Source organism: Emydura macquarii, unplaced genomic scaffold (genome assembly GCF_026122565.2).
Source record: "Emydura macquarii macquarii isolate MOO-44397 ecotype Brisbane River unplaced genomic scaffold, CSIRO-AGI_Emac_v2 contig_2473, whole genome shotgun sequence".
Lineage (NCBI taxonomy): Eukaryota > Metazoa > Chordata > Testudines > Chelidae > Emydura > Emydura macquarii.
This window is the reverse complement of record NW_027132610.1, coordinates 9,809,125-9,832,121: the sequence shown is the minus strand read 5'-3', so window position 1 is coordinate 9,832,121 and position 22,997 is coordinate 9,809,125. Positions and strand designations below refer to the sequence as shown.

The window sequence follows — 22,997 nt, the reverse complement described above, 5'->3', positions numbered from 1 at the left end:
TGTTCTTGAGGATGTTGACTATGACAGCCTAATCACTTATTCATTCATCCTTAAGGGCAAATCCAAAATGGATGTAGCTTCCTTGCAGAACAAGTGTGACCCAGATTGATCTCTAGCTAGGTCCTTTAGAGATTCTGATGGATAGATTGAACATCCAGTCGCTGGCGATCTTATGGTGCCACTGAAGCTTTGGCAACCATGCAATTGCTGACTCTGTAGCTGCATTGCTTGGCAAAGGAACGTCATAATTCATTGGTCTTCCCTCCTAATATGTCTGCACCAAGAAAGCCGCCAAAACCTAACCAGTGCTGATAGAGGCAGGGTTTGGCTGCGTTTGGCTACAAGTATCCTCATTCATTGCTGATCTTGTCCTGGCACTTAATTTAGAGCAGCTGACAAAGACAATGAGAATCAACGAAATTAATCTGTCACTCTTCAATGTCCGAATAGCCCAGGTCTAAAATTATCATACGCCAGGTCTGATGGAAAAATGCTTTTAGATAGGGAGTGGAAACCTATTAAATGTGGATTATCATACACTGTGCTGGCTACATGTTTGAATCAGCTGTGCTGTAGACAGTGAAAGTATATTGGTACATATTACTAAATGGTAAGGAGCTTATGAAAGTTATTTTGGTTTACTGTTGAATCTCCTAAAGAGACTACTTCAGAGTGCTTTATAAACAGTAATTAAGATGCAAGGAACAACACAACTTGGCCAAATTTATAGAACCTGATCTTGCTCGCTTTTTTGGTGAAGTAGATATGGTGTCTTATCAGAAGAGAATTGTTGATGTTGGATGGAAAAATAAACTTGCTAATATTACGAATTCCTACTTTGTAAGCACTGTGCGGGATCAGCTAAAGAAATGTAGTGCCAACAGGAGAACCATCCTGCCAAAATGCTTGTACCATATCTTTGAGAGACCCCAGACAAAGACATTGTTACACAAGACCACTGGCTATGAACTGGGTCTTAAAATTAATAGTGAGATTTTTATCTAGGCTTTCTGGAAGGAAAAAGAAAACCTTTCCAATAGAGTATATAAACCTTCTGCCTAGTGGAGTATCATTGTGGTATGGTCTGCTGCACTCTGTTTATGCTTTGGATGTAGAACACAAGTGGGGGGAAGAGGAAGGGGAGGGAGAGGAAAGGTATTAAATGCCTAGTCCAAAAGTCTTTCCTGCTGACTTTTTCTCTTTCCAAAACTCAGTGTTTGTGTGAATTAGATACTAAAAGTGTTTCCCAGGCAGAACCTCCTATATCAGGGAAGGGAGAAAAGCACTAGACTGCACAAAATCCACTAGACATCTTGCTGTGCAGATCTAGTTCAGCTGGAAGTACTTTACTCACTGCCATAGTAGCTATGTATAAAACGCTAAGACAGACATCCAGGGTTGTTATGAAATACTGGATTGGGAATTTAGGGATGCAAAAGGGATCAAGTAGCAATTGGTAAAGTACAGGTTACTTTATAGAAGCCTACAGTAGATGTAGAAGAAACATTCAAGTGGAAGAAATTGAGTAATGATTTCTACCCATTAATAACAAGTAGCTAGTTCAGGCTACCCAGCTCCCTTTTTAGGGGAAATGGCATGATCAGAATTTTTGTCAACCTACTGATGGGTAGGATACATGCATTTGACTGGCATGATACACCAAAATCCAGAAAAGCTACACTTGCCCTTTTTAATATACTACTGCGTATACTGAACAGAATAGAGTACCTGGGTCAAACTTCATCTGTGATGTAACTCCATTAATGTCAGTCAGTTGACTTCAAAGGGGCTACATCAGCCACGAATTTGTCCCACGGTGTTTGAACAAAACAAATAGGTAATCTTCTTTAAAAATAAATAAGTTTTATGTTTTTATTGTGCTTTAAGGGTCATTCATTGAGGAAGAAAATCTTTGAAGGTAAGGAATGACCATTATCCTGCTCTGAGAAGCACATTCAATGGCCTAGAGATCATGCTGTTGGCTCATACTGAGATTTGTTCTAGGGGAACTGGCAAGTAACCTCACAATTCTTAATCCTCTTATCATGTGATTAAATGTTTGCTATGAGTTATATTAGGAAGAACCCAATTAGGAGGAAGGGATTTTGTTTTCATTCACGTCTGAGTTGCTTACTTTCGCTAGAGTAAACCAGATCTACAGAGATTTAAACAGCCATTCCAATTAAACTTTACTACTATCTTTTGCATCAAAGATAAAAATATCTTATGTCCTGTCTTTTGCCTTTACTTATCACAGTTCAGTAATTTAGATAGTGCTTTGAAATGCCAAAATTCTGGCTGACTGCCATACTGCACAGTAAGCCCACTGAAACTAGGAATCAGTTGCTGATGATAAAAATGTAATTTCATGGTATTTCTGCTCAAGTGAACTGAAATCTGCCTCTGCTTCAAGGTGTAATTCTCTTCTTTGCTCACTTAAAAAAAACTTATAAGTACAGAATTTTTTAATGTTTTCTTTCTTAATACTTGCAGTCAAGGCTAGAAAAACTTAACAGACCTATACTAGTCAAGCTGTAGAAACAAAAGAGGACTGTGGGTGGCCTCACCACCAAGACTCTAGGACAAGACATTGGTGAGAAATCCCAAATTCTACCATGCAATTGCAGGGTTGGAGGACAGAGCTGAGATTTCTATAGGAATGCTGACCCTGGGACCCTTCATGGGACCACCATTTTCTGGCTTGTAGCTTGTGTATAATATGTTTAAAGAATAACCAATGACCTCACTACATAAATGCTCAATTCTTTACCTCTCCTTATACTGTAGCATGGCAGGGTTTTGTTTTTTTTCCTAGAATTTTTCAAGCTGTGTCTAAATTCAGTGGCAGATATTGTTGATTCCAACTACATAAAATTATTGCACTTGTTCAGAGTGCAAAGATTTCTATTCGAAACACTTTTGAATACAGCATTGAAAACATATAATGAATGCTACATGCTTCACAATAGAACATGAATAGAACAGAAATTTGAGCTGAATTAATGGCTGCATTGCCATATATGGGTTCAGCATTTTGTCCATAGGCTTGTTTCTCCTTCCCTTGCTATCCTGGATGGGAACATGTTGGCATTCTCTTGTCTCCATCCACTTTGAGCCCAAACAAGGAACAGTTTTAATAGACTTCAGAAGGAGAGCTATCCAGCCTTCATCTGCTGTTGGGAGAATCACTAGGACAATAGTCCATATGCTGTGATGTGGAACTAGGGGACTCCTATCTCCAGGAAAAAACAAACAAAATAATTACAATTTTTAAAAAACAAACTGGTCAGGATGAAGAAACTTCACTTCTATGCGCCGCCTCCCCCTCCCCCCCCAATCCAGTCCTAGTCCTAGATCTTAAGATCTTTCAAGGAAGCTTCTAAAATACCTCAACTACCTTTATTTTTCTTTTGGTAGTAACACATGTCATAATTTGAAAAAATAATACATACTTTAACATGGAAATGCTCCTTAATGGTTCTGCTCCATCCCTAATGTAACCCAGGTTCCCGGGAGAATCCTGGGGTGAGGGATTGGTCTTCTGTGGCCAAAGTAAATTTTGGAAAACTGAGAGCTCCTGTGTATATTGTTTGTTATTTTTAAAGCCATTTTTATTAATTTTAATCCATTAAAAATGAATAAATTAGCTCCCTATTTAGCTTGTTGGGCATGTGCAATGTTTTTGCATAACTGACATTCTTAGATTGGTTCAGAGAAATTAGCATTCACAGTGTCACTAGATGAGCATTGCCAGTCTTAATGTGCTGGAAATTTAGTGTACTGGATCAAATGAGATCACATGACCACATATCATTTGCAGTCCTAAATATGCTGACTTTATTGCTATTTAATAACACAGATTTGAAATGTTCGTTTTCATACTGTGTGTTTTAGTGCCATACTTGCATATGATTTTCTGTTGAAGAGCCAAATTCCGATCCCATTGAAGTTAATAGAATGTTGCCCTTAATTTCAACTGGACCAGAATTTACATCTGAAAGCTTGTGTTCATCTTTGCCTATAGTCTCACTGACTTTTTGATTCTGGCCATAGAATTTCTGATATCTGCAAGTCCAGCTCCCCTGCACACGTTTCCCCAATCTTCAGTGTTCTATCTCTGCTTCTTCCACTTCCATCTCTCATCAGGAAATCCAGACTCTATTTCACTCCCATCTTTTCCTAGTGCATCAGAGGATCTTTCTATATGCTCTCCCTAGTGCACCAGTAATGTCTTTCTCTCTTCCTCTCCTCATAAGGGTCACACCTGAAAGTATGTAGGAACGTGGATAAAATCATAGATTAGGGTTGGAAGGGACCTCAGGAGGTCATCTAGTCCAACCCCCTGCTCAAAGCAGGACTGACCCCAACTAAATCATTCCAGCCAGGGCTTTGTCAAGCCACAGTTTAAAAATCTCTAAAGATGGAGATTCCACCACCTCCCTAGGTAATCCATTCCAGTGCTTCACCACCCTCCTAGTGAAAAAACTTTTCCTAATATCCAATCTAGACCTCCCGCACTGCAGCTTGAGACTGTTGCTCCTTGTTCTGTCATCTGCCACCACCGAGAACAGCCTAGCTCCATCCTCCCTGGAACCCCCTTTCAGGTACTTAAAGGCTGCTATCAAATCATCCTCATTCTTTTCTTCTGCAGACTAGCCATAAAATAAAACTTGCTAGCCATAAAGTTGTCTATCTCAATTTCTTCCATTTTTATTTATTCATGTCTTTCTGTCTTCCATGTCTTTTCACAGTGCATGTATGTGCTCACACACCCCTATCTCCAAATTTGGTGACCCATGTTGCTATTGGCATAGATCATTTTAACTCTTCCCGTCCCACTCCTTGTAGATCCTCTACACATGATTGCAGGCTTTTTAAAGATGACTTTGTGGGAGAATACACTCGTTTTCTATAGGACTTGATAGGTACTATTCCCTTCATTTGGTCCAAAATAGATAAACTGACATTCAGGGCAAGATGCTTCTGTTTAGGAGGGTGTCTGAAGAAGCAAATGGTATAGGGATGATGTTTATGGGAAGTGAGGAATTTGGGATTTTGGAGGGGAATGGGGCTGCTGGGTTAATTTAATAGTATTATATTATGGGGTTTCTGTTTCTTTTTTTAAGTTTTTTTTTTTTTTTTTTTTTTTTTTTTTAACAATACAGTACAACTAGAATAACTCAAATAGGCTGCTCAGCCATATGCTATAGCTTTATGGGGGAGATAGTGGGAGTTGTAAACTGAATTAGCAGGAGCTGAGTAGCCAGGCAACTGACTGCAGGCAAAAATAATTGATTTGAATCCATTTGACCCAGAATAAGTGGGTCTCCTGTGGAGCTTCTACATTGCCCAAGTGGTTCTGAATCTTTTGATTAGTTAGGCCAATAATATTTATTTTTAGTTTTGGTCATAGTGTTCTAGATATTTCACAGAACAAGCATAGGTACATTCTCAGTGTCAAAGATCTTCTAAACTTAAAAAAAAAGGGAGGATGATAAGGAATTTTTTGTATGCAGTGTTGTTTTAGCCAAGTTGGTTCCAGGATATTAGAGAGACCAGGTGGATGAAGTAATATATTTTATTGGACCAACTTCTGTTGATGAAAGAGACAAGCTTTCAAGCTTGCACAGAAAGCTTGAAATCTTGTCTTTCACCAACAGAAGTTGGTCCAATAAACATATTACCTTACCCACTTTGTGTCTCTAAGGAATTTTTTGAAATTGTCATTCTTACTATTTAACAGAGCTTTAGATACAGAACAAATCAGTTCAAAATTGAATTTATTAGAATTAAATGCAATTTAATTTAGTGTGTTTGGTATTATCTCTGTTCAACTGAGCCACCCTAGCTTACTGAGCTCCTAAGCCTCAGATACCTAATAAACTTCAGAAAATATACTGCTTAATGGATTTATCCAGTGCTGGCTGATGATAAAATAAGTGGTAGATTGCAGGCCACAGTCTAAAACCCAGTGTGTGTGTACACATTAATTTCACTTTCAAAGTGAAAAACTAGGACAAGGGGTGTCACTGTGAAGTGTTTTGGAATTGGTAAAGAAGATTGATGGGGACATAGGAAGAAAAAGAGACACACTTTAATCTCTCCATCCTTCCCTCTCCCCCTGTAGAATGAAAAACTGGAACATTTCCCTCTACTACTGTGAGGTATATGATCTGAAAAAGCACACAGAAGCCTGTATTCCTTGCTCTAATACTTTTCTCCCTCTGTTGCCTTCATTCCATGTGCTACAGGGCCAGAAGTCTGGCTCCAGTGGCAGCCACATGAGAGCTTTCAGAGTCTGGAGCACCAGCCTAGCCAGGAGCCCCCAGTGCAGTGTACCCACACACACAGTTGTGACACTGACGAGGTTTAGCCCGTTAGCTTGTAATGACAAGGCCGCCCTCGACTTACCTCAATGTCTTTTGGCACAGTTTGGGTTTTATTTCTACCATTGTGTTCTAAGCTGTTTGTTTTAACTGGTTCAATGTTGGGTGTCCTGTTATCAGTGGCTGTGTCAGAACTTCATGGTATCTGTGTATATCAGCTTCTCTGTTCTGCATTATCCATGTTATTTTGACGTGAAAATGCTAGGTTGAAAGGATGAATTTTGAGAATAACTAATTAAATTGCTATTGCTTTAGCTTCATAAACCTCTGTTTACTACCAACCTTTATTATGGCTCAGTTCCAAAATAGGGCCTTTATCCTGTATCCAAGTACAGAAATCGGGTGTATTTTAAATACACACAACTTATGCTTAAATACTTTTAAAAGAGAGCCACTTTAATATTAGGTGATTTGCTAACTTATCTGTCTTTATATGACAACTGTCTAATGGCTTATAGTTTGGCACTGACATCTAGAATTTTTTTAAAATGTTATAGAAACACAGATGCTGATTGATACAGAAAGTTTTGAAAAAATTGAGAAAATTTTTACTAAGATGGGGAGAGGTGGTTTTTTTTTTTTTGTTTTTTTTATTTTTTTTTTAAACTAAGTTGGGGAGAAAGCTGGGACTGCTAACATTCAGAAGTTATCTACATTTTGCATTATTATGGTGTAATGGGGGCCCATTGTGCTAGGCAGCATACAAAGGTAGTAAAAAGACAGTCCCTGCTCCCAGGGTGTTTACAGTCTAGGTTGGGCAAGGCTTTTCTTATAAACTGTAATTGGACCCATTGTGCTTTATTATTGGCACATTATCTACAACAATATTCCCATTTGTTTCATTGAAGCTTACTGGTTCCCAGCTCTCCACTATCAGAAAATAATGTGTTATCCTTTTATAAGCCCCAGGATTATCTTGTAAAATATGCCTTTGCTTTTATGGTATTTGAGCGGGGGAGTGAGAGAATGGATGGGTGTCAGTAAGGACTATAACTAGACCTTGTTTCCATAGAAACAGCCAGTTATACCATAGATATATTTTGAGTTAAATATTTACATTTGTGCCAGCAAGGTTGGACTTTTTTCCCCTAAAGAAAATGGTATCCCTTTATTTGGATTTTTACCTCTGTCCACTCACTTGCCTCTACAACTTTTGTTAATGTGTATTGAGCCTGCCTTACCTGTACAAAGACTTCCTAATTATTCCTCAGATAAAGGGTTTGTCACTTACTTTCTTTAATCTTTGTCCATTGTTCATCTCCTTCTGCTTCAGAGCAAAGAATTTACTATAGAAATAGTGCAGTTTTGTGGGCAGAGTTTAGTGATTTCCACAAGCTCTGTATCAAGTCAATTTATAATATGGGTCTTCAAAATATAGCCATTAATGGAATAGTATTTGTAATACATATGTGTCATATGGTAATGATTAAAATGGCAGTCAACTTGAAATAGAATCGTTCCCCCCCTGTTATTTCAGGGACTATACTGTTCCCTGAGAGCACCAGCTAATATGTTTGGTTTTGTAGTCAATAGGCCTTAATCCTGCACTGAGAAGCAAGCAGGTGGACCCTCTGACTTCAGCAGGGGCTCTGTGTGGACACTGGTTTGACTACATGGTCCTCATTGCAGATTTGGGACCATATTTTCCTTTTTTTTTAATTTCTCTTGTGTTGTGGGAAAGACCTGTAGATACTTAGGGAAACTGATTATATTTAGAGTTGAAAGGATTCGATTTTTATTGTTAAATGTTGGTGAATGTCGATTTCACCATACACATACAAACAAACAGAAAATATTTCCATTAATAATAGAAATTTACAGATAAGCAAAGTAAGAAAAATGCTGCTTAAGAACTTATTTTAGCTTGATTTAAATATATTTACTTTTATATTTTGGCATGTGATATTCACAATTTGTATTTTAACAGTTATAAAATTGAACTTTTTGAATCTCAGTGACAGTCATTAAATAACTATAGTCTGACCCCCATCATTTCACACAACTATGAAAATTTAAATAGATAAAAACAAAAAATGCTTAAAATGAACATTGGTATTATCTGTCAAAATTATTAAAAAAAAGAAATAGAGTTCTGTTGTGCCTAACTATGTTGGCGAAACAGTGAAACTAACTGCATAGAGTAAACAAACTGAATACACGGGACTAACATTTCTCCCTCTAATATCTTGGTTATAGATGTCTTAAGAAAAAAAGTCACAGTAGTAGTTCCTTGTTAGGAAGTATAAAATAGTTAATAAAAGTTCACTTAAAAGTGAAAGTCCTTTAAAGCCATTTCTTGCATTGTCAGTTCTTTTGCAATGAGTAGACCAACCAGTATTGGAAAGTATAGAATGTATTTTAATAATATGTCATGTGGATTTATTTTATATTGTAGATGTTTTTAATTAGGGATTTTATTTACTTTATTATGTATTATATCAGGGGTGGCTAAATTTACTGACCCTCGGAAATCCTCCTCCCTGCTGGGCAGAATCCTCTAGCTCCACCACCGTGCTGCAGGGCAGAAGTTCTGAGCTCCCCACCCCAGTCTGGTAGGCAGAGAATGGGGGGGTCTTAAGGAGCTCCGCGAGCTGCACTTTAACTGTAAAAACAATGAGAGGCCTGTAGCATTTTATAGACTAACAAATTAAATTTCTGTAGGCATAAGCTTTCATGGGCTGCAACCCACTTCATCAGATGCAAGAGTAAGAGAGTCACATGCGTCTCACGAGCCACAGTTTGGCCTCCCCTGTATGATATAAAGTTTGTAAAGCATTTTGGGCACCTTTGGGATGAAAATCAGTCTCTCTCATGTTCCTGTGTAAAATTACGTTCTGGTTTAGTTCTTATTTTGTTCATATCAGTATAAAGAAGAGCATGCCTCTGAATAATGGGACATTATAAGGGGTAAATAGGTTCTTTGACCATACACTCAGAGCTATTTAGTTTGAAGTCTTGGGACAGCAGATCGGATACTGTGAAATAGTATTCCTGATCCTGAAAAACTAGAATGATGGTCTGTGTGTCACTTTAAAAAATATTTGTGTATTTGACAGGTAGTGTGTTTGTGTTCTGTGCTAGGACATCCCAGGGATACAAAAGAGCTATGGCATACACAGAAATGAGTTAAAAACAGTGCAATCCTGGCATCTTCATAATTTTTGGTGGAGGAAGGATACCTCACATTTTAGCATGTGTTCCAAGAACCCTAGCATTGATCCAAGCTTTTACTTCAAGCTACCAGTTTGATTTTTCAGCTCTTTACAATCTCTTGTCAAGCAAATCTGACTCTGATAAGTCAAGTTAATATTGTGTGGTGGTGCAGACCTACTGACGTACTGGATCTTTAGCAGCCCCAAGTTTAACTTTAAGCTTTGGAGAACATCTCTATCTTTTTAATCATGAAAATGAACCAGGAAGTAAATATGTCAGACTGCAAAAAGGGAAACTTAAATCTGTTTTTTCTAAATGCTGTTTGCCACCCTCTCAACTCCCTTGGCCCAAAAGGTTTTTCATTTAAACATATTTCCTGTGCATGACAGAGAAGAAGTGTTCCTTCCCATAATTTGTAAATGTTGCATACTTTGTGCGGGGAAAAAACCTGCAAACGAATGCTAAATTATCTCAGGGACCTTATCATAGACTGTAACTCTTCAGGATAGGGACTGACTTTGTGTTTGTATAGTGTATAGCTTAATTAAGTTCTTTTTCTGATTGGAGGCCACCAGTCATTACTGTAATATAAAAATTAATGTTAATATCTAGGTTAATCGAGTAGGATGAAAATCCCTTACGTTGCTCACTTCCTGCTATTTACAACAGTTTTTATAGTATTCTTTTGTTGTAGAATCCTGTGTTGGGGCATAAAATGAAACTCTAGGGAATCTTTAGCATTAAAACAGTTTTATAGCCTGCTTTTCAAAAATGGCTGAAGTTTTCATCAAATAAACATGCTTGCAGTGAAGAAACTTGTTCACGAAGCCACTTCCCTCCCCACATTTAAAATGTTCCCAAAATCTCACTTCTCTGTCTTGAAGCCTCCAAAAAACGAGGGGTATGAATGACATCTGAAGAAGTTAATGTTGTGAAGATGTGTATTTGCCTTGAACTTACTGATAGTTATCCTCTCCACTGCTTGCTTACCCTATTTGACCCCAGCTTGTTTTCATTTTGAACTTTAAATTATCTGAACTTTGAGGGAGGGATCATGTCTTTGCTTGACTTTTGAGGTTGCTAGCATGTATTTTAGTTACTCAACAAACAAACAAAAAACATAAAATTTTGCCCACTTCTAAATTTTGCAGTGGTCTATAATATCCCTGCAAGTACAAGATAAATGATTAAGCACCATCTGCAGTTGCAGTAGTGTGGGTTTAGAAAAACAAAAACTAATCTCTGCTCATAGTAAATTATAAAACCAAAATAACTCCAAAATCACCCTGTTTCTGAAACACTGCCAGCATCCAAAGTATTGCCTCCCATTTATTCAATTTTGTGTCCCTGTTTTAATTGTATTTAATAGGAAGAAAGTTGAATATGGACATGATCCAGGGCATTTCATTATTGTTCATTACCGTAACAGGTAGAGTCTGAATATAGGAGTGGGAGCTAGGAACTCCTCAGTTCAGTGGTTGCCTATGATATAGAGTCTCTTTGTGTTTTTGGGGAAGGCACTTAATCTCTCTCTCTCTCTCTTAAAGACAGTGGGTGAAATTTTTGCTATTGCCTATATGTAACTGATTTCAATTATGATCACATGGTAATTGTTACTAAATCCTTTTGTGCATCTTTATTATTTTACCATAGCCTATATGGTTTAAACTGTAATGATTCACTATATCTGTGCAGTGAAGCTGAGATACGGCTCCCAGAGCAACTATAACAAGAGGTTGATGACTTTTGTATGCTTAAAATCCTCAAACATAAATGTTCATAATTCGATGCTACCAACCAGAGTGGACATAGTCCAGAATTGGCACTTAATATTACTTCTAACATTGCTGGCTCTTTTCACCTTTCATCAATAACATTTCAGTTGTTACTATAATAATGAAACTTGAATTTTAAAATTCAGAGTAAAGACTGGTGGTCTTGCCCTATAGCAAGAGGCTGGTACCTCCCTTCTATAGCTGTCATAAAAAAAATCATAAGATCCGTTGTTATCATATCCCTCATGGAGGAACAAACCAGCCACAATCATGAAAAGCACAGAAGGCATAACAAGTATAGGACTTCCTTGGGAAGAAGGAAGAAAAACGCACTTTTTTTGGTAATCATCTGGGGACACAGATTTTAATTCCATTGCAGCCTTTCAAATTTTGAGATACGATGTACTATACAATAGCCATCTGTGAATCATTGCATAACTGTAGAAGTTTAAAATTAGCTACTTCTATGTTAGATAACTCTTACATTACCCAAGATCTCCCCTACTACATGCATATCACTCACAAATTTGTAATAGTATATTTAAAAAGATCTTCTTAATCAGATAGTTTTGCAGAGTAAACAGCATAGCAGTTGAATACCATTAACAGTTCCCGGTGCCTCAAGGAGATTTTAAAGACTAGACTGTCAGATGCAGACCCCATGGGACAGTCACACTACCCTGAACAGTAAGATTCCTTCAAGAGTAGATTTTAAAAAAAAAGAGATTTTAAATGTAGACAATCACACATACTAAATATGACTGTAGCCTACAGTGCTATAAATAAGAAAATATTTAATCCTTTATTAGAGCAGTTGGTTCCTTGCATAACTTGACATTATATCTGTTTAAATATTTAGGGATTTACTTAAGGCTTTTGTTAATATTTAGTGATGGTTACATTTTGAGACAAAAATAAAACCCTAGTCTTACATATATTTGTAGTATACTCTTTAAACATTTGTTAGCTTTTCCTGAAGCATCTTTATATTGGATCACAGGATCATGTGAACCTCTGAGACAATAGCACAACTTCAGCAGTAATGGAGTCAGCCATGTTGGAAAAATGTTAGTGAACATTTTTACTCAGTTTTTCATTTCTGTTACTAATCTTCACTTTAAATTATGTATTTACACAGAGATCTGTTAGGGACAGAATTAGGTCCTTACAGAAATGTTAGTTACTTTAATTTTACTTACATTTTCACACTATTTTTACTTCTATTTTTACACAATTTTTGAGCCTGACCAGCCTAAAAAGCAGAAGAACAAGGAAATATGCCATCCCCTAAATGCTGTACTAACTGGGGAATAAGTTCTATGATTAATACAGGGACTATTGCCTTAGACTTTGTTCTGTCTGTTAGCTAGCTCCTCAGTCTTGGGCAGTGTTAGATAGTTAATGTTTGGTGACGACTATTCAGCACCTAGAAAAGTAGTAATGTAACTATTTTAGATTTTGTGACCCCTTCTCTACCTTCTGAATTGTTTGGCAATTCAGTGACAGTAGAGACAGTAGTTGTTCAAATATAGCACATACTATTGAAACAGATAGCTCCATCTAGCACTGTAGGTTTAGAGGCTTTCCTTCAGTATTGAATATCTTCAAACACACAGCGTATGCTGTCATATGAGTCTGTCAACAGCCTACTTGGAAATCTTTTTACTTTCTCAGTATGACTGTTCTTTTTTGGTTGGGGTTGTTCTGAGCATTTGAAGAGTCTTCCTTGTTTAAACAACTTTTCTAAAACGCCTGCCCCTTCCTTTCATCTTCTTTGACTTTATCTGTGTTGTACAGAACAATGCAAGCAATAAATAAATACTGTGATATACCATAAAATTACCAAATTGACATTTGGACTGCAGGCAAAAAACAAGATTTCTGCTATTATGACAGTCAGGAATTCAAGAAAAAGAATAACCATTTCATTCAGTAACCTATTTTTTTCCCCTAATGGATTCCTAAGTGAATTTCAGACAAAGAAAAAACTAATAGAAATATAATTTCCTGTTGAACTTTCAAGTTGAATCTTTGTTCAACCTCCTATTTTTGAGTAGTATAGGAAATGGAAAAAAAAAACCTGTTGAAGACATGTCAAAATACAGTACAGCCTCAATTTTTATTGTTATACTCAGTATTCAAGTCATTGTCTTACAGCACAAGGGCTGAGAAATGGCAAGGGGAACTGTATACTTAAAGGCAGCTTGTCTAGTATAAAATTTGTATCCACATCCAATCCACGATCTGCAAAAATGATCTGCTCTATATCTGGATGAGGATATAAAGCGGATATCTGTGGATGAGGATATAAAGCGGTTATCCGCGGATTTGCAGGGCTCTACTAATTGCAATTAAGAAATTACAAAATGTAGGCAGTGTTTAAGTCCTCTTTGATTTATTTGGTTGTAACCGAAGTTCTCCTGAACCACTTGGCTGAGAAGCCCTTACTAAAATTTATTTTGACAGAGAACCTAGCAATGAGAACAGGGAGATTTTATCCTGTGATGAAGGCTTTAAATGGATGACATTGGATACTTGCTCATAGAACAGAGTGCTTCAGAGGTTAGCCCTGTGGTTAGCACTATGTTCTATTACCTGGTACAGAATGGGGAATGATGAAGAGGGTGCAGATGGAAATTTAGGCTGACAGAGTCATTTAGCCATTTCCTATATTCCTGTAACCAGGACCATTTTGAGACCTAGACATTAGGACATCTTTTTATCATTTTTTAGTCCGTGGGCTGGGTCCTGGAGGGGTGGAATGTCTTGATTCAGTCAATTAGTAACTTTTAAATAGAAAGGGGAAATAATAGCTGAAAGATGCCACAATCTGGAGATATTGTATGACATCATTATCTGGATAAAAGAGGTTAAGAAGGGAGAAATTATGGTGTCATTAATAACTTCACTGAATCAGGATCTTATTCTCCTTGGGAGAAAAGTAAAGTTGCAAGTCAGGGAGATCAAAAGAAGATGATTCATAGTCCTAAAATGTACAGGGCAGTAGGATGGAGGCTGTTTGACTTCCTAATATTCTATAGTAGGTCCGCATGGTGAAGTCAGGGTTGACAGTCAAGGTAACAAATATACAGAAGACTCAGATGTAGTCTATGGTTTAATTTTTAGAAGCAGAATTTCATATATTTAATTTGAGTATGTTGAGGAAGCAAGCATTATTCTTATTTTTCCTTCTTATCTTCAGTTAAGTCAGAGGTCAAGAAAAGATGAATTCTTAGTGATTAGCAGTGTTCTTTACTGAACTTGTTTGTTCCTTAAAAATTGTATTTGATGGTACTGTTAACTAATGAAAGGTATTTTTAATTTGATCACAATATATGCAGACCTTTAATATACATTAAATATTTTATTAGTAGAATTATCATCTTCTTAGACCAACTATGGGAAAACTCTCTCCTGTCCAATCTTTTTGGTTGATGCAAAGGTAATTGAAGTACAGTTGTCTATATTTAATATTTTCTGTTTAAATATGTTGTGATTTTTTTTTCAGACTAATTTGGACTGATTAGTTGCTAGAACCAGTGAATATCTTTAGCAACTTACAAATATACTATTTAATTAAAAGGCTTTTTTTTTATTTTTTAGCAAATCTTCCTAATGTTCCATTTTCTTTACAGATAAATTTGCGCCTCATCTTGGTAAGCGGAAAAACGAAAGAGTTCTTGTTTTCACCAAATGATTCTGCTGCAGATATTGCAAAACATGTGTATGACAACTGGCCTATGGGTGAGTGGTTCTTATGTGCCCTTTAGCTGCTAAGTGTCCAGTTAAAACTGTTTACTCTTTTGTAATTGACTGAAATGTTAATAATTTTATCATTGTTCTTGATGTTCAAATTGAAGTTTTATATAAATATATTTTCATTTTGTTTTTCTTTCTCTTCTGTTTTCAATGGTACAAAGTTTGAGATGTTGAAGTATGGCCCATTACCCAGCTTCCTTCTGAGGCTACTTCTCAGTTTCATTGTGCCCTACATACTACTTTTTCCTCATCTTGATTTTTTTTTTCTAGACAGACTTTGTACAAATCTAGTAACTGTAGACTGAACCTGAAGGGTGTTAGATGTTATACCCTTTGTCTAAGGATGAGCAAGGGAAAATATGCTTTTTTATATGAATGAAATAGCAAAATGTAACCTCCAATATTGCTTGTATTTTTGTTTGCTTTGCCTCAGAAAGAACCTACAAAAATATAGTAATGTCCAGGAAAAGGCAATGATAAAAGGCATTTTTAAGAGGCATTAAAGGATGTGGGAAACTCGAGACGTTATGTAAATATGAAGATATAGTATTTAGAAGTACTTATTTTGGAAAGTGGGAGTGTAAACTGGGGTGGTGTGTGTGTTAATGACAGTGAGTAAAATAATGAATGGTTCACCAAAAACTGATCAGGCAGTCCTAGTCTCCTTGTCCCGCAATCCAATGGGACACTAGGCAAAACTGAGAAATGACATTAAATTTGATGAAATAAAATATGTAGACATTCTCTGATACAGGAAATCATTGGGGGGGCCATTAACTTAGTGTTTCAAGAGGACTAAAATGTTACTGCACATGAACAGGAATAATGTGCAACTATGCTATCTGTATTCATAGGAGTATCAATAATGCATGCTTTAGACCCTAAACTGGTCGTCTCTGAAGGTCAGGAAGGAATTTTTCTGCTTTACACAGTTGATAAAAGGCACTATGGAGGCGGTTTGTGGTCTTCTAAAGTATTCAGTACAGACACATAGCTGTTGGAGACTTTTTATACCAAACTAACTGGATCAATGGTCTGTTTGGTATGGCAACTCAGTATCTACTGAACATTGTTTTGTGCGCTTCTAGAATACAATTGAGAGGATCAAATTTACTTTGGGGGGGAGGGAGTTGTGTGAATTAGTAATGGCCAAACCCATAGTTTTGTCCTTTTAATCTACTCCTGGGTATATTACATTGCAGTTTCAAATCAGCACCCTGGCTGGCTGTTAAGTCACACAACAGGCACTATGTAACACAGGAACAGGGATTTATATTTGGTGACACTTATCTTATGTATCAGTGCATCTAATTAGTAGAATTTCATCAAATTGACTAATTCAGACTTGTGCACAGCAGCAATTAAAACTGAGATTTGTACATTGTACCCATAACAAAGATTGAAGAAAATTACATATTTTAATAGGAAAAAAGCTATTCCATATTTCCTAAGGAACGACAGCTAAAGTTAATGTGTGATCATAGTAGGCAATATACCGTATTTCCCCATGTATAAGACGCACCTTTTTTCGAAAAATTTGGGGTCTAAAAACTGGGTGCGTCTTATACAGTGGTACTTACTGGTGATGTACCGTAATACATTTATTTTCAAATTTCGGGCCCCAAAATTAAGGTGCGTCTTATACATGGGAGCGTCTTATACATGGAGAAATACGGTATACAAAAGAAGTGGCTCATAGGTTTGATTACATATGATTTCATATGATTACAGATACTGTGTGTAGTGTATATGTAAATCTTAAGAGAACAAAGAGCTGCTGATGGCCTTATTTATGTTGTAGGAGAAAGTATAATGTCTAGATTTGTCACTGAAATTGTGATCTCTCTTCCCCATCTCTTTAAATCACATTTCATGTGTTAGACAGGTTAATTCTCAGAGGCAGAAACTGGAATTATTTAAAATTGAGGCAGCTCTGAAATTAATTATTGACTTGTTTAAGCCTTCCCAAGCAATGAGCATATGTGACCAATCATCATCTTTACAATTTGAAAACTATCTTTGTTAGAAGAGTTGATTATAACTGACCTAGAGTCACACAGTAAAATTATTTTAAGAGTTAACTAAGTTGAATCTGTTCCCCAAAGTCTTTATTTATATGAGTTTGGTTTGTCCATAAGATGTATTGGGATGAATCTGCTTTACAATGTAGTCTTTCAGAGATACGGGAAAAATTCTGCACTTACGTACAATAATAAAGATCCAAATTAACTTTGCTGAATTTGGTGGAGATAGTCTAGTCATCGTAACTGAGAGCAGAATTTAATATATATCTGAAATTTGCATATTGTTGTGTCAGCTGATTGTTTAGTGATTTTTTTTTAAAGGGTCATAAGATAGCATGCTTTCTTCTCTTCCTCCCCTCATGTATAGGTTGAAATACTCTGCTTGATTTAAAAATTTCCTTATTCCCAATGAGAGAGTCCAGTTTGATTCATTTGCTCATACAGATAGTTGGTATTCCACCTAGAAAAGTTTCCTTTCTTTCTTCTTCGAGTGCTTGCTCATGTCAGTGTGTGTGTGCCACATGCACAATCGCTGGAAGGTTTTTTCCCCTAGTGGTATCTGTAGAGTCTGTTCTGGTGCCCCCTGAAGTCACACCCTCATGGTGCTGTATATATCTCCTGCTAACCCCCCACCTCTTCAGTTCCTTCTTACTGCCGTGATGGTCACTGGAACATTGCTCTTCTCTTGCTCAGCAAGCTCTTCCCCAGTGGACTTTTTCATACATACCTATAAATAGTTAAGATGTAGCATTACTATCGATAGTTCATAGATTAGTATATTTAGAGTAGTTAGAATCCTGCTTTTCAGGGTCTTTTGCCCTGGGTCCGGGGCATGCCTCAGTCCCCTGGCTTTAAGCCGTGCGGGGCCTGTATGAAACCTATGCCAAGAAACGATCTGCATTCAGCCTGTCTCATGTGCCTGGGAGAGGCCTGTCAACCGGATTGCTGCAAGATCTGCAGGGGTTTCCACCCCAGAACCAAAAAAAGCTAAAATGCCAGAGACTTAAATTTATCCCAATGGAGGCAGCTCTCCAACCCCCAGAGCAAAGTCTTGCAGAGCCAAAACCCAGCACTTTGGCTTCAGTACGCAGTGCATCAGCTTTAGTAAGAGATATGCATCATCAGCACCAAGAGACGCTTCACGTGGAGAGACATGGCACTGTTCTCAATCCCCGGTGCTGCATAAAAAGCAAAAGAAGACAGACGGGGGATGTTCACCGGTGCTGAAAACATCTAGGTGTAAAGGTTTGAGTAGAGTTCAACCCACGTCGGGCCACTCCATTCCCAGATCTTCAGGAGCAGTACTATCAACTCCAGCCTTGCTGAGGGATTCATTGAGTCTGGTGCCCTTGGACTCCCAGGGAGAGTCATGAAGAGGAGTTGCAGCTCCCCTCTATGCTGGAGACCTTTGAGGCAGCAAAGAGCTCATAGACGGCATTACACAGACACCCCCTCCTAGGCGGGCTCGAGACCTGGACCCCAGACCACCAGTTTCAAAAAAGCTCCCAGCGCCATCTGCAGACAAGCCATCAATGATGCTGCAGTCATCCTCCCTGGCACTGCGTCTCCCTGGTCACCTAGAAGCAAACAGTACACCTTCAACTCTGAGGCAGAGTTGTACAGCTCAAGAAAGAGCCGGCACTGTTTGGGCAGACAGCACAAGAGGGTTGAGGTGGCACAACCCCCGACATGCCGTGGCCTCCTCAATGGCAGGTGCTGGCCCAGTGGCCATTCTGGACCTAGTGAGCATTCCACCAGGCACAGGGGTTGCACTCCAGACAGTCACTCTCACTTGTTTCTGAGAGCAGAATCGTACCCACTCAGGCAGTTGGCAAAATACCACATGGCACCAGACGTGGCACTGAACCCAGCATCAAGACTGGCACCAAGCAGGATCTTGACACCGACATCGAGGATGAGGAACCCGGTACTGCAGGCCCCTTTGGGTGCAGAAGGGCAAGAACAGGGCACGGTGCCTGTCAGAGCTTCTTCGTCCCTGGACGAAGCAGTGGCAGGAGCAGCAGCTGTACCTACAGTGGATGACAGCAGGGCTTACTAGGAGCTGTTGAGCAGGGTGGCATAGAAGATGGGACTCCAAATAAAGGAGGTCTCGGAGAGTATAGACCCCATGGTTGACATTTTAGCCCCATTGGGTGCCTCCAGAGTTGCTTTGCCATTAATAAAGACCGCACACGGTACTAGGAGGTCACTATGACAAGCTCCAGCCTCTTTCTCCCCCCCTCTTTGCCATGGGATGCAAAATACTTCATGTCCTTCAAGGACCATGAGCACCTTTACACTCATCCTCCACCGGCATCACTTGTAGCTGATAAGATTGAGAGGCAGGATCAGCAGGGCGCCACGCCAAAGGCCAAAGACGCTAAGAAGTTCGACCTTTTTGGTCAGAAAGGTGTACTCTATCCAGGAACTCCAAATCCGCATTGCGAAGCAGCAAGCGATCCTAAGCAGATACTCTTGGGGGTCTATGTCCATATCCAAGTTGGCAGAGTCAATGCCACCAGACTCCAAGCCAGAATTCACAGCCCTAGTAGATGAGGGTAAGGCTGTGGCAAAAGCCTCACTCCAGGCAGCATTCGATGTGGCAGACGCGGCAACTTGTACCATGTCATCCGGTGTATCCATGCAAAGAAGTTCCTGGCTACAAGGCTCGGTCCTCCCTCATGAACTCCAACAAACTATTCAAGACATCCCCTTTGAGGGACCAGCTCTGTTCTCTGAACAAATGGATTCCAAACTTCACAGCCTTAAAGACTCTTGGGCTACCTTGAAGTTCCTGGGACTTCACACTCCAGTGCCTCAAAGGGGGCACTTCAAACCTCAATCCCTGCCTTGATTTTATCAAAATCAGCCTAGTCAAGACTATAATCGAAAGAGGGACAGGAATCACAGGAGGAAGCCTCCTCAGCCTCTCCTCCTTCAGTCAGGGGCCTAGACCCATGAGACTATTCTTCAGTCCCAAACAAAACTTTTCAGGGTACACTTGAGGACGGTGCACCAATGAGAGGCTTGGATACACCACCCTTTTTATATTCAGACCGCCTATCCCATTTCTACCATGCGTGCACCCAGATCATGTCAGACCACTGGTTACTATGCATGGTGAAACTGGAATACTAACTCCAATTTTCTTCCCTCCTAACCTCCCGCCCACCTCCACCCTCCCCTTCCCTCTTGAGGGATCCCTCTCATGAGCAACGTCTACTACAAGAGGTGCAAGCTCATAAGAATAAGAGCGGTGGAGGAGATTCCTGGGGAGCTGAGGGGAAAGGGATTTTATTCCTGATATTTCCTAATCCTGAAAGCCAAAGGTGGGCTCAGGCCCATCCTCGACCTGTGAAACCTCAACAAACTAATAAAGAAGCTGAGATTCCTCATGGTCTTTTTGGCCTCCATTATTCCCTCTCTGGATCTAGAGGATTGGTATGCTGCCCTCGACTTGAAGGACAGGTACTTCTACGAGGCCATCTTCCCAAGTTGCAGGAGGTTCCTCCGATTCATAGTGAATCAAACCCACGACCAGTTCTCAGTCCTACCTTTCGGCCCATCTGCAGCCCCTCACATATTCACCAAGTGTATGGCAGTGGTCGCTGCATTCCTGAGGAAGCGGAAGGTACAAGTCTATCCTTACCTTAGTGACTGGCTAGTCAAGGGACACCAGGGCACAGGTGAAGGCAGATGTGAATCTAATAAGGTCAACATTCAACAGTCTGGGACTCTTGGTCAACGAGCAGAAGTCAATTTTCATGTCCACTCAGAGGATCGAATTTACTGGGGAGGTGTTAGACTCCGTTCAGGCCAGAGCATTCCTCTCGAAATCTTGTTTCCTGTCCCTATGTGGCATCATAGAGGACTTCAAACGCTACCCCACCACCAAGGCTTGAAATTGCCTGAAGCTGTTGGGACACATGGTGGCATTCACATATGTAGTTCAGCATGCGAGACTATGCCTCAGGCTACTTCAGGCATGGGTAACCTCCGTGTACCCATCCAGTTCGAGACCACATAGAAAGAGTAGTCTCACTTCCTGATTGAGACCCTAGATTGGTGGTTCAGCCCATGCACAGTATGCAAATGAGTATCTTTCTCCGCAACTCCCCCATCACTGTGCTGGGTAGCTCATGTAGGGGAGCTCAGGACCCAAGGTCTTTGGTCTCACGCAGAAATCTTACTCCACATCAATATAAGAGAACTGAGAGTGGTATGCCTGGCCTGTCAGGCCTTCCATGTCCATCTGGAAGGCAAGTGTATATCAGTCATGACAGACAGTACAACAGTAATGTTTCATATAAACAGACAGGGTGGAGCATGCTCTTCTCCCCTGTGCCAGAAAGCCCTCAGACTATGGGACTTTTGCATCACTCGCTCAATACACCTGAAAGCATCTTACCTTCACAGAGCTCAGAATGAGTTGGCGGACAGACTCAACTGATCCTTTCTAAGTCACGAGTGATCTATTCACCCGGATGTGGTGAGTAACATCTTCCAATGGTGTGGAGTTCCCCACATAGACTTGTTCTCAGCAAGGCTCAACAGGAAGTGCCTGCAGTTCTGCTCCTTCCAGAATCACAATCTGGGATCAATCGCAGACATGTTTCTCATGTCATGACGGTCAGTTGTTCTACACATTCCTGCCTACCCCGCTCATTCACAAGGTTCTGCTTAAGATCAGGAAGGAAGGATCCTCCATGATTCTGGTAGCCCCAGCCTGGCCACGTCAACACTGGTACACCATGCTTTTCAGCCTCTCAGTGGAAGCCCCCATCACTCTACCTCTAGTTCCAGACCTGATCACCAAGGACTACTGCAGCCTTTGGCACCCCATCCTCTAGTCTCTTTACCTCATGGTGTGGAAGCTCCATAGTTGAACCCCCTGGAACTAGCGTGCTCGGAACTAGTTAGAGATGTCCTCCTTGGCAGCAAAGTCCATTTACCTAGCTAAGTGGAAGAGATTTTCAATTTAGGTGCTCAGAAGGACATCCCACCTATGCTATCTTCAACACCCTGTATCTTGGACTATTTGTTACATCTGAAGCAACAGGGTCTATCAGTGTCATCACTTAAGGTCCACCTGGCCGCCATCTCGACTTTTCACCCATGGGTTGCAGGCCATTCAGTCTTTGCTAACCCCGTGGTCGGGAATTTCCTCAAGGGCCTAGACAGACCATATGCATTAGTCAATTCCCCAATGGGACCTTAACCTCAGTCTATCAAGGCAGATGGCACTGCCATTTGAGCTCCTAGCAACATGCTCGCTTCTCTATCTATACTGGAAGGTAGCTTTTCTGGTGGCCATAACTTAGGCCAGGAGGGTGTCTGACCTCAAGGCCCTCATGTAGGATCCTCCTTACACGACTTTCTTCAAGAACGAGGTTCAAGTTCGCCCTCACACTGCCTTTCTTCCACACGTGCTTTCCCAATTCCATACAAACCAGGATCTATTCCTCCCAGTCTTCTATCCGAAACCACACACCAACAGACAGGAGCACAGACTGCATTCTCGGGATGTCAGGTGGGCCTTGTCCTACTATATCAAGAGGACAAAACCATTCAGGAAAACAACTCAGCTCTTCATAGCAATAGTAGATAGACTGAAGATCTCCCTGTTTTTTCTCAAAGAATTTCTTCATGGATCACATCATGTATCTGGACGTGTTAAAACTTGGTGAGGGTGCCTGCCCCTGCATTGATAGCTCATTCCACAAGGGCATAGGCATTTTTGACTTTCCTGGCCCAAGTCCCTATCCAAGACATTTGTAGAGCAGCAACATGGTCATCTATTCATACCTTTGCTGTGCACTACGCTATTACACAGCACGCCAGAGATGCTGCTGCTTTTGGCAGAGCAGTACTACAGTCCGTGGGACTTTGAACTTTGATCA

General features: G+C 39.8%; 1 protein-coding gene across 1 annotated transcript in view; it reads left to right on the top strand.

The window, feature by feature from the left end:
• UBL3 (ubiquitin like 3) overlaps positions 1-22,997 on the top strand; it is a 65,396-nt gene that overhangs the window by 33,132 nt on the left and 9,267 nt on the right. Inside the window, exon 2 of the mRNA XM_067562931.1 lies at positions 14,950-15,058. Within this exon, the coding sequence (XP_067419032.1) occupies positions 14,950-15,058 (109 nt within the window). The remainder of the gene's footprint in view (positions 1-14,949; positions 15,059-22,997) is intronic.